Source organism: Homarus americanus, unplaced genomic scaffold (assembly GCF_018991925.1).
Source record: "Homarus americanus isolate GMGI-L3 unplaced genomic scaffold, GMGI_Hamer_2.0 scaffold24922, whole genome shotgun sequence".
In the NCBI taxonomy this organism is placed as follows: domain Eukaryota; kingdom Metazoa; phylum Arthropoda; class Malacostraca; order Decapoda; family Nephropidae; genus Homarus; species Homarus americanus.
Genome location: NW_024722610.1, coordinates 2,560,942 through 2,573,714, shown reverse-complemented (window position 1 = coordinate 2,573,714; position 12,773 = coordinate 2,560,942). Strand labels below are relative to the sequence as shown.

At 41.8% G+C, this 12,773-nt stretch overlaps 1 protein-coding gene across 8 annotated transcripts in view; it reads right to left on the bottom strand.

The window, feature by feature from the left end:
- The window catches only part of LOC121862882 (SPARC-related modular calcium-binding protein 2-like), a 142,209-nt gene that overhangs the window by 11,094 nt on the left and 118,342 nt on the right, over window positions 1–12,773 (bottom strand). For 7 of the 8 annotated variants that reach the window (XM_042361258.1, XM_042361261.1, XM_042361264.1 and 4 more), the window contains 6 exons: window positions 11,673–11,723; window positions 10,587–10,712; window positions 9,869–9,979; window positions 9,264–9,342; window positions 4,171–4,305; window positions 3,480–3,598 (listed from right to left, as the gene is read on the bottom strand). In XM_042361258.1, coding sequence (XP_042217192.1) covers window positions 3,480–3,598; window positions 4,171–4,305; window positions 9,264–9,342; window positions 9,869–9,979; window positions 10,587–10,712; window positions 11,673–11,723 — 621 coding nt within the window. The remainder of the gene's footprint in view (window positions 1–3,479; window positions 3,599–4,170; window positions 4,306–9,263; window positions 9,343–9,868; window positions 9,980–10,586; window positions 10,713–11,672; window positions 11,724–12,773) is intronic. The other variant, XM_042361262.1, reaches the window with a different exon arrangement.

Genomic DNA, 12,773 nt, shown 5'->3' with positions numbered 1-12,773 from the left:
CACTCGCAAGGTCTTTTCATTCATTTGTGAAGCATGAACTATTTTTGTCCATAAAACCGAAAGAAATACCAAACCCTAACAATTTTTAAGACATAAGTGTTAACCCTTCCTAAGTGAGATACTACTCCCTAGGTAAAAAAATAGAATAAAATAAAAAATACACAGCCTAAACTCAGATCAAAAGATAATATCACACTGATATTTAACTCTCCAAATTTTTCTGGTTCCAAAAATCAAAAACAAAAATTCTTAATTTTTATAAAAAAATCTTAAACAGCTACAATAACTTAAAAGTATAAAAGTCACACAATAATTGGAGAAGCCCAAAGCAAGATACTGAAAAATAAAAGAACAAGCAAACACATTCAGGAAAAACATCTATTGAGTAATGCAAACTAGAAATGTATGGCTGTCATCATAAAAATAAGGGAACTGAGTTACCCAAAGCATAATACAGATGCAACAAAGGAACACAAATATGCAAAATTAACTAATCTACTCGGCTATACTTCTACTGTCATGCTGAAGCAAGTACCAGTACAGTGTGGTGTACATGTTCATCACCTCCCTTTTTGTCAACACCTGTACTGTACCAAGTTTATCACCACTTTCCTCATAATCACACATTACAGTGAACCCTCACTTTACGCGGTCAACTGAACCCACGGCGGCCCGTAAAGCGAGAAACGCGTAAAGTGAACAACATAACATATGGGATTAATTGAAATAGAGACCGGGCCGACCCCAAACTCCACTTTTTCCCGACACAATACATACGTTTTAGTAAAAATAACATCTTAACTTTATAATGGTATTCACACACACATAATATAGAAGGGAACAATCAATAAGAGAATAATATACTGTAGGTTGGGTTAGAAAAAAACAAGGTTAGGGTTAACACTTACGTTAGTAGAAGAGATGGGTCGGCGTACGGGAATGGAGGCTGGTTCCGAGGCAGAGGGCAGGCTACTGGCCCTCAGGTGAGTCTTCATCACTGTCATCCACACTTATTAGTGCCTCCCTGACAAATCCCTCAAAGTCATCATCACTGTCTCTGTCTCTGTCACTATCACTGGCTTGGGCTGGCTGTGGTGGGTTGCGGGCGAAGAACTCGGTAATGCTTTGCTGACGGCTGGTGTTGATGTCGTGATACACCTTGATGTAGGGCTCCATAGTCTGCAACAGCTGGGTAGTGAAGAGTTCATACCGGTTATCGTCAGGGTCGTCGGAAAGGAGGAGCTTGAGTTTCTCAACACATTCGATGGCACCCCTTAGATTACTATGCAATAACTTGCGTTCTTCTTGGGATGACGCACCGCCTGCCTCTTCACTGACGTCATCATCATCTAGCATCTCGTCGGCAGTCACATCAGGATCCCCTATCACCTCCAGGATGTCGTCGTTGGTGGTCTCGGAGAAGCCTGCAGCTGTAACAATCTGCGCAGCTTCTCTGGCAATGTCCACTGCTACTGCAACAGTCTGAACCTCACCAGTCACAGAATTACTCTGCCTCCCACCTGGAATACCTTGCAACACATGTCTCCATGCGTGGCGAACAGTTGCTACAGACAGCTGATCCCATGCCTCCACCAAGAAGTCCACAGCTTTCTTGACGTTGAATTTTCTCCAAAATTGTTTCACAAGTACTTCTTGCTCTGCAAACTGTTGTTCCTCGTCGTCTTCGCTCTTGCTATCGGTGTCACCCAGGTTACGCAACTCATCCTTGGTGTTGGTGTAGTCGTTCAGGAGCTTAAATTTCTTTGCAGAGAATGCAGCTTTCACATTACAGATCAATTCTTGGTCCATGGGCTGTATTAATGACGTAGTGTTGGGAAGAAGGAAGACCACTTTTACGTTGGGGTGACGATCTAACAGTAGGGGCGAGTGTCCTGGTGCGTTGTCAAGCAGCAACAAAATCTTGAATGGAACATTGTGTTGCTCACAGAATTTCTTCACGTCAGGAACGAAACAGTCATCAAACCAGGAGAGGGACAGAGTAGAGAACATCCACACCTTACGTGCGGTCAGCCAGTGGACATTTAGCTTGGTCATGTCCATGCTCTTGGAGGCGTGCGGCTTGCGTGCTGTGTGGATCACTGATAACTTGAGCTTACAGGTACCGGAGGCATTGGTGGTAAACAGGACGGTGATGCGCTCTCTCTGCAACTTCCGGCCCCGACACTTGCTGGCATTCTTCACAACGAAGGTCTTGAAGATAGCTTTTTCCAAAAAAGACCAGATTCGTCCATGTTAAACACCTGGCCGTCGGTGTACTGTCCTTCCTCCATAATCTCACGTAAAAACGGAGGAAATTCCCTAGCCGCAACACGGTCAGCAATAGCTTCTTCACCACCAATGTTGATGTTGGTGATCTTGTTCCTCTTCTTAAATCTCTGCAACCACCCAGAGGAAGCATTAAAGGGTTTGGGCTCTGCAATTCCCATCTTACGTGACACTGCAGCATACAGTTTACGTGCGTACTCCTTAACTGAGCGCGTGTCCACCGCCATGTTCCGTCGCGCCTGACAAATCAAGTAGCTCACAAGTAATTTCTTCGTCTTGAGAAGCACCTGGTCGTGGCAATACTTGATCATAGAAGCACCTGTAGACTTTGTGATGTTCATGTGCTCCTTTATCTTGGCTGCATCCTTCTTAATTGTCCTGATCGTAGACTCGTTAACACCATGCTGGCGCTCGAGATCAACCTGTCTTGTTCCTTTCTCCAACTCTTGGATGATCTTGTATTTAATTTAGTAGCTTAAGGAACGTCGTATCTTCTTTGGCTTAGGGCGGCTGGGTCCAGGTAATGCAAGGTTTCTTTGTGGTGGTGGTGGTGATCCGGTGGAAGCCATTCTTATGGAACAATGGATACCGATATACACGGTGTAGCCGGGAGGGGTGTAACTGACGCGGGTAGGTCAAGGAGCTTGAATGCTCCCGCGGCGGGGCACGTCATAGTACATTAAACCAATTACAGCTAGCGGGGGAGGGAGGTAAGGATGCTTGGCCCAATCACAGTCCGATACGTCATATGACGTCACCGATAATGCAACAAAGACATACGCTGCGCAACCTACTCGCGCCGCTTACCCAACATGGCGGGATGGCGGGAGAGATGGCGGGAGGTTTGAATCCAAAAATGGCGCGGCGCAAGAGGACCGCCAGCCGCTGTCCGCGTAAAAGGGTACACACACCACGTAAAGTGAGCATTCAGTGTTTGGCAGGGTACCGCGTAAACGTGGAAACGCGTAAAGTGAAACCGCGTAAAGCGGGGTTTTACTGTAATTGCTTTCTCTTGTTTTATTCTAATTATTAGCACATCATAATATCCTGACCAAAAACTTTATATGAGTAAATATATATGCTAAAAACTAATGTATAATAAATAAAAATCAGGTTTATAAATCTAAGAACCATAAAAGCGCTGAGGCACAAGCTAAAATATAATCAATAAAGACAAACACGAATATACTAACCAGTTTCATTCTGCACCACCACGACACAAGCAATCCATTCCTCCAGTGACACCTTATTGTCTCGGTCCACATCACAATAGTTAGTGATTTTTCGTCCACACTTCTTTAACTTAGGATTACTGGAAAAGAAACAAGATTACAGTACAATTATTTTTAAAAAATGAGTTGTATCAGTCCACGGACATTGGATTAGCTTCACACACCAAATCTAATCAAATCATAAATATACAGTATAAAGACACTGATCTTCCATCTGAGAAAGTTGTCACAAATGATAAACCCATACTGGTACTGTAGTAGTTCGCTTTTGTTTGCTTTTGTTTCTATACATAGTGATGGTAGTTCTCCCCAAAGGGCTTGGAATTACACATAAGTTTCCCAAAATTTGTGATTCACTCTGCCTGGGAGTAAAAAATACCTCTCCCACAGTCCCTGCATAGTACCATGAGAAGTTAGAGAAGATTTTTTAAAAAAATACCCATAGACACAACTTCAATGTGGTTACCACATCCCCCCAAATAATTAAGTTGTGGGATACAGAACAAATTGGTGTCCAATGCAAATACTGAATCACTAACAACTTAGATACATGAAGAACACTGAAAATTTCCTGAAAAAAGTAAGGAATGATCTCTGAATAATAATACAGGAAACTCAAACCAATGGGGGTCAATGATGCAGTGGTTCTCACCTTTTCAAAAACCTCTTGGCCAATCTTTTCTCCTTCTTCTCCAGAAATTGGTTATTATTTCTGTCAAGATTTCGGAAGTGATAAGTAGCAGCAAACTCCTCCACTGACTGTGTAGTTGAATCTGCTCCTGTACTCCTGTCATTAAAAACATATGTCAAATATCCTGCATACAGTATAAAATAAAAATATCTATAAATCAATGATAAGTAAGACCTCCCCAAGTCAGATCATATGGGACTCAAGGCTGTCCAACTTATCTAGAATTCCGACTTATGCATAACCTCCCACCCAGATGCTTTCAACCACCATTTTGCTGAAAAATCCCTTCCAAAAACAATATTAAAGCTACCCATATCACACAGTAATGCAGAAGGAACAGCAAAGAAATTCCTTTGGTTCTTGAAGCAGAAGAGAGAGGATTCGATGAGGAATGGGGACGGACGTGCATGGGTTATATACAAAGGGAAGGCAGTGGGGGCAAGTGCGTCATTACAGAAACCATGTCATCTCTGACCACACCCAACAAAATACAATGTATTTAGTAAACGAGACAGCTGCTGAGAAGGGGGGGGGGGAGGCCGGAGTCACTATGAAAATCAGAGACGTTACCCAGAACAAATTTAGGCTTGAAAGTCATGTACCACTTTAATAATGACATGTTCCTTGATGAGAGAGTGGAGTTTGAAACCCTACTCAAAGTACATCATCCCGATATAGATGTAGAATTGTTGTACAGTACAAGAAGAGGAGAGTCGACCCAGAGTAATGCGAGTTCTTTATAGACGGATGCGGCTCATTTACGAACCTTTCTCAAGCAACTTACAGACGCTACGCTGAATATCATAGCCAGTAAAGTGAACCAGCTGATCGATAAATATATACCCAGGACCAAACCCAGTGCGGTCGTCAAAGTTAAGAAGAAAACTCAGAAATTCGAGATGTGGGTTCGGAAAAATGATGATCAGGGCAGGAGGATGTATGCCAGATACAGGAACCAAGCAATGTCAAAGTAGGGCGGCTGAAAAAGAGTTCCAAAGGCAGAGTATGAGCGAGGTCAAGTCAAACCCAAAGGCATTTTACCACTACGCAGTCAAAATAAAAAATGTGAGTAGGTGTATCGGACCTGAGGCTTGAAGATGGTAGTTAGGAGACTCTGACCAGGACAAAGCGGAGGCGTTGAACAGATTCTTTACCTCAGCGTTCACAAGAGAAGATGCGAACAATCTTTCTGTGTTTGAAGACAGATGGTTTGACACAGTGCTGACTCACTTTGTGCTCCCAGAAATGGGTATAAGAAATAAATTTTCAAAGCTAGAGGTTCATAAGAGTCCGGGCCCAGACATGATGCACCCCAGAGTGCAAAGAGAGTTGTGCAATGAGCTTGCTGAGCCCCTGAAGATCCTGTTCTGTAAATGCTTGGATGAACAAAAGGCCCCCAGTCGCTGGAAAATGGCTTATGTGAATCCTATATGCAAGAAAGGCGAATAATTATAGACCAGAGAGCCTGACCAGCATAGTGTGTAAAGTACTAGAAAGCATTATAAGAGATGCCATGAAACAAACTTGTGAAGGACTGCCAACGCGGTTTTACGCTAGGACGCTTCTGCTTAACACATTTACTCAAGCTACTGGTTGTTTGGACCCAAATTCTGGAACAGGGTGGCAATATCGATAATACAGTACTGTATATACCTAGATTTTGCCAAGGCTTTCGACAGCATACCCCATGAAAGGCTAAGAATTAAACTGTAAGGGTATGGGATTTGGGGAAGTGTTCTAGCATGGATCGGAGACTTTCTGCATGATCGCATTGTGTGGTGATTAGTGGTACGAAATTGCCATGTGTACCCATGACAAGCGGGGTACCACAAGGCAGTGTATTGGGCCTGTTGTTGTTTGTTTCATAAATGACATGCCGGAAGCAATATACTCCTCCATACAAATGTTTGCAGACGATGAAAAGTTATTTAGGGAAATTAAAAACCAAACAGACTGTGAAAAGCTGCAGAAAGATCTCAGTGAGCTTCAAGAGTGGTCGAAGAAATGGCTGCTAAGATTCAATGTCACGGAGTGTAAGTGAATGCACCTGGGTCGTACCAATTATAAGGAGGCATATCATATGTCCCAATAGGACAAATAAACTGCATTAATAGAGACCGGATGCAAAAAGGACCTGGATGTGTATGTTGACAATGAACTGAAGTTCTCGGGCCATTGTGAGAAGAAGGTGAATCAAGCAACTTGTAGGAACTTCGTTCAGATACCTAAACAGTCCATCCCCAGTAACTATCTTCAAAAGTGAGGTGCTTCCCTGCCTCGAGTACTGTCACCCCGTCTGGTCCCTGCGATATGCTAGGGACTGTCAGTTGATTGAAAATGTCCAAAGGAGGGCCACCAGAATGGTGCCTGCACTCCGACACCTCAGTTATCCAAAGAGATTAGAGTGCCTACAACTGCCTAACTTATGCTACAAACGGGCAAGGTGTAACCTAATTGAAGTGTATAAACATCTTAAAGGGTACTACTCAGTCGAGTGTCCATTCCTGAAGCTGGCAGGTGCCCGCCCCACAAGAGGTCACAGCTCAAGGTTGAAGAAGCTGCAAGTCCAGAAAACTGTGAGGGCAAACTTTCACAAAGTGAGAATTGTGAACTCTTGGAACAACCTGCCAGAGAGTGTTGTGACGGCACCGAGTGTGAGCTCTTTCAAGACCAGACTTGACCAACACTGGAGTAGGTTCAGATACATTCAGGAGCCAGCGCATGCCCAGTACTTGCCAACAGTGTGTAACAAAGACGTGGCCGACCGCCCAAGCGGCTAACAAGCCGATCAGTAGCAAAGAAGATAAAAGTAAAAGTTATTAAAGCAAATGAATCTTGAGGTGGAGGAAAATGAGGAACTGCTTAGGCTTACAATATCTGTATTCACACTTACATTTAGTTACTTATATTTAGTAGGCACTTAACCCCTCGGCTTCGGGCTATGGTCAGTACCCCCGACATGGGTATACGTATTTGGGAACATTTAAAAAACAAATAAAAAGCAATTCTAGTTTACAAACTGGCCATGCATGATATAAACAGGAAATAAATATACAGGTTGGCAACACTGGGGCTAGGAAGAGTCGAGAATGTTCGTGAAGTGGCATATGTATGACACAATAGTATGAAGCAAACAACAATAATTTGTAGGCAGTATGAAGTACAGGACACTTGTTTTACTATGGTATTACTATTTACACTATTAACAATCATTATTATTGCTCCAGTAATTGATCACATTACTAGACTTGTGCTTGGGGGGGATAGAAACACATGTGAAGTGAGTCATCTCAGTTACCCAGAGAGATTAGAACACCTGCAACTACCTAGCCTATACTACAGACGGACGAGGGATGACCTAATCGAAGTGTATAAACATCTCAAGGGACACTACTTGGTCGAATGTACATAACTGGAGCTGGCGGACGTCTGTCCCACAATGGGTCATAGCTCAAGGCTGAAGAAGCCACAAGTCCAGAAAACTGTAAGGGCAAACCTTTTCGAAGTGACAATTGTGAACTCTTGGAACAATCTGCCAGAGAGTTTTGTGACAGCACCGAGTGTGAGCTCATTCAAGGCCAGACTTGACCAACACTGGAGCAGGTTTTGATATATTCAGGAGCCAGTGCATGCCCAGTACTTGCCAACAGTGCATAACAGAGATGTGACCGACCGCCCAAGTGGCTAACAAGCCGATCATTAGCAAAGAGGATAAAAGTAAAAGTAAAAAGTAAGACCAAAGGCGAGATGCTTACATCACAAAACCTGGGAATCTACTGAGAAGAAACTGGGAGGCTCTCATGTGTGAGTGAATGAAAGATAAATACCTACTTGGCAACATAATCTAGCCAGGCCCGCCCTTTTTATTCAAATACTCGTAGGCCCGCAAAAGATCAAAACGTCAAGTGATGTGACCCAAAGCTCTACAGACAAACGTCACAGGACGTGACCCGAAGGCCATAGGTTAAGTCTGTCTGATGTCGTAAAAAGTATTCCACTTCAGTCCAAACTCCTGCCATATAACATTCATGGACACCCCAGCATCAATTTTGTCTCATATCTTCAGTGTCTTTTCAATTGGTAAAGTTCTGAGAACCATTCTTTCTCCTCCGTTGATTCTCATTGCTGTTATTATACCTTTACTTGCTTTAGAGAACATATTAATACACCAGGGAAGCACTAAATACCCCCAAAAATGCACAGAGGAACAGTGGTCACAACAACAAACACTGGGAGCGGACTTCTCTCCCAACTGCCACCCCACAGAATCCACCCTAAGTCAGAGCTGGTCCAACTTATGGGGGTTTCCGACTCATAGAAGGCCGACTTAGAGGGGTTTTACTGTAGAAATAAAAGTGACTGCTTCTTATGATGAAGGTCTGAAGAAAACTGAAGAAAAATCCTAAAATCTAAGCTCTACCCTTGATACTTTTGGGGTAAAATCATACATTGTCTTCAGATTAGAAGAAGAAAAAAAATATGTTGAACATATTTAGATTTGGATTTTAACGTCCATTGATTATGAAACTTACACAAAGTAGTTAATTAAATGCAGTCAAAAAATTACTGTCACACTTCCCACAATAAAGCCATACCTCCCCACATCCCTGGAACAACACACACACACCTCATCCCCAGAGCCACACCTCCCACATTCCCAAACGTCACGCTTCCCACAATTGAGTCACACCTCCCACAAAAGGGTAACATCTCCCACATCCACAAGGCCATATCTCCCACATCCCCAGCGCCACACCGTCCACAACAGAGCCACATCTCTCCCACCTCCCACAATAGAACCACACTTCTCACAATAGAGCTACACCTCCCACAATAGAGCCACAGTTCCTACATCCACAGAGCCACACTTCCCATATTCCCAGAGCCACACCTCCCACAACAGAGCCACACCTCCCACAATAGAACCACACCTCCCACAATAGAGCCACACCTCCCACAATAGAGCCACACCTCCCACATACCCAGTGCCACACCTCCCATAATAGAGCCACACCTCCCACAAAAGAGCCACACGTCCTACACCATCACCTCACCTGTCTCCACCTTCCACCTTATTAAAGAGGAATTTCTTCAGGTCCAGAATAAACTTGGTCTTGGTTTCTCCTGTACAACCTGAAAAGAACAAGAGCAAATACAATAACAATTACACAAAAGAATAAGACGAAGAGAGAGAGTCTTTCTAACATAGGCTCTTACAACACAGATCATATTTTTATACTTTATTTGAGAAGTTATTATTACCAATGGTATTTATAGATACAATAGTTTTTTTTATAAATATAATATAATACATTTTTTAATCTATCCTAAGAGTAATATTAAAGATATGGGAATGTTGGTGGCCTTAAGAGCAATATTGTACTACTTTACCGTGACTTTACAGAAATTGCCCTCTTTCTGTATAAGAGTTACCATTGATATGTAAATTATTACGTCATGCTTCACTGTCCAATTGAACTTTGAAAGCAAATTTCTTTTAAACAATCTGGAATTATTATCGAAACAGAACATTTCCACTTTATGTTGAATACAATGCAAAGAAAACTATTATGAACGAATATATAAGTACCTATACCGTATTTTTCCTTCAATTACGTATACAGTATTGTGTTAATTGTACAAAACAACAGAATCTAACCTGGCCATTCGCGTGCATGTGGCATTGGTCGCGAGCAGTCAGGAGTACCATTCGTCACCCCAGTACCATCCAGACTGTTCCCTGTCCATTCATCAACACATAAACAGATATCTGGAAGGAAATTTAAGATATGAGAATCGCCTGAATATTAGACATCTCAGCTAATTTCACCTTAAGATTAGACATCCTGGATTAATTCACCAGAATATTAGACACCCCTGATTATTTCACCTAAAGATTAGACACCCCTGATTACTTCACCTAAAAATAGCCATTATAATGCTATCTGAGAGGGGTTAGTTTAGATTAGGTTAGGTTAACATTAGGGTGGTTGGTTAATCTTCATGTGAAATTAGCTAGGGTGTATATTCTTCAGGTCTGAGAACACAAACATTTTTCAAATAACAGTTTTATGTTCGGACTTTTTCCTACTGTAATCACTATCGTCGGACTTTTTCCTACTGTAATTACTACCGATACTGACAAACTCATTGTAAAGATAAAACAGCAAACAAGAAGTAAATGATAATTAATAAATTGAATGAAATAAATACATATGTTAGAACAATAAATACAGTGGCATAACACCCCTTTCCCCAAGCAGCAGAAATTAACAACGAAGAATACAATCAACCTTGGTTATGTTAAAAATTACTTGGCCCCAGGTCTTGCAATCAACCATGTATATGCTCAAACAAACAAACAAAAAAAACATTACCTCTATAGCACTGAACACGCTCGTATTTCCCATTGGGCTGACACACAGGGATAGGGATGCTGTTGTTGCCTGCACTCTCGGCCTCTAGTATGCTTTGCCGGTCCCGATTACATGAAGGCTTGGGTCCTGTAAATTCATGACGAAGTTAGACACGTACAGTTTTCGCCTTAGCTAGCGATGCAGCTTTAAAAAATATTAAAAACCTAAAATAAACACCTGTAAAATATTGAAGTTAACAACTACATATTTTAACATTAATATCAACACACTAAATATGACTATCTCTCGCAATAATAAAAATGTCCAAGCAATATAAATCTGACACACACACACACACACACACACACACACGTGAGAATATGAAAGACAGAATTTTTACAGCTTACAACTTGAATTATCACCCTTCATTGTGGATGGTAGCTGCTAGGGTTTGGCGTCTATTGTGAGGCGGTTCTCAGTCATGGCGTGAAGAAAATGAAGGAGGGAGGGCGATGGCAGAGAATGAAAGAAGATAATGATAGACGTGTGATTAGCTGACACATAGATCAAAAGGTTTCCTCTTCTTGTGCTGTTTCCTCCTCGTCTTATTATTTTCTTCTTCCTCTTGCTGCTCCTTTTATTTTCCACTTCTTATTTCTGCTTCCTTTTTCTTTCTTATACTTCTTTGCTTCTTTTTTTTTATCATCATCATCGCTATTATTATTAATATTAATATTGTTGTTGTTGTTGACGTAATTCCCATGGCTTTGAGATATTAACTAGGAAATTTTTATCGAGACAACTAACTGTTCTTTTCACATCATTCTAATTTAGAAGCCAAACAGTCGTGTATACCCGAGAACAATACTGAACGGTGGACGCTACTATAAATGAACACTTGAACTGAACAGTCACGGTTATAACTAGTCACTATCCTGTTGAACACACTGTTGTTTTCATAATTATGAACACAGAACAATATAAGAGGACATTTTCAAAAGTGTCGGCAATGATACGATAAGTCAAGCAAGGTAAAGGAGAGGAAGTATCATCATATACTGTAACTCCCGGTCTTTCAAAAAATTACAGATTGGATAGACTACTTACGCGTGTCATTGGGGGAGCTTGACCGGCAGGAACCGTTTCTACATTTGCTAGCTGCAATAAAAGACAATAATCAATAAGGACAATAGACGTCATTAAAAACGTAGCTGTTATTTTGATATATGAAGGTGTTTTGCGAGGGAGCGAGGAGTTGTATATTAAAATGTGGGTGTTGATGTGCGTAGGCTGTTGCCGCTGTACACGGTCCCTGGCGACACCTCAACACTAATGCCAATATTGAACCCTAACCTTTCATTTAATCCAACTTGGCCATATAATTCTTTTAAAATTTATCACACATGAATAAGCGTAATAAAAACAAGAACATAGGTAATATAAAAATTACTGAGGTAACACATGAAAATAAAAATAAAAGTTCAAATAAAAAAAGTTGAAAAGAGGTAACCAATAAAAGCGACATGTATTTTTTGGTCTAGCCACACCAAGGAATACAGAGGAAGGAAGTATGACTCCCCACCCCTCCCTGATCATTTTCCTGTTTACTTTTTCAATTGATAATGAAAAAAAAAAGATTCATAGTCCGTTTTAAAGTGTCTTGCTCACATGAATAAAGTGAGTCCATCGACCTGAAATTAATTTAAAAAACCACATCGATAGCAGCAACATCTTTTAATAGAGGCTACAAAAACGATGACATATAACATCCCCCCCCCCGTCTCCCACACCCCCATCCTCAACTCTCTCCTCATGTTCACATCCTCTCTTCCCTTCCTTTACGGATAAACTGACTGACCACACACACACACACACACACACACACACACACACACACACACACACTCAGCCACGTCTGGTTGAAAATAGCGCATCACCAGGTGTTCGTATACCACACTCTTGTCCCGGCCTCTGCTTGCTTGCGTCTTATAGGTGTGTATTATTAAATGCCATGATGATCGACTGCTAGCGTAAACAACCAGATGTTAGTGGAGGCCTGTGTATGTGTGTGTGTGTGTGTGTGTACGAGAGCGATATGTACAACTTGACAAGAGGACTGGCAATCTCACTCATGTCTCTAATCCGTCACCAACGCGGCAACAACATACCGCCTCCCACTTTCCGCTTTATACAAGGAACCACCCAAGC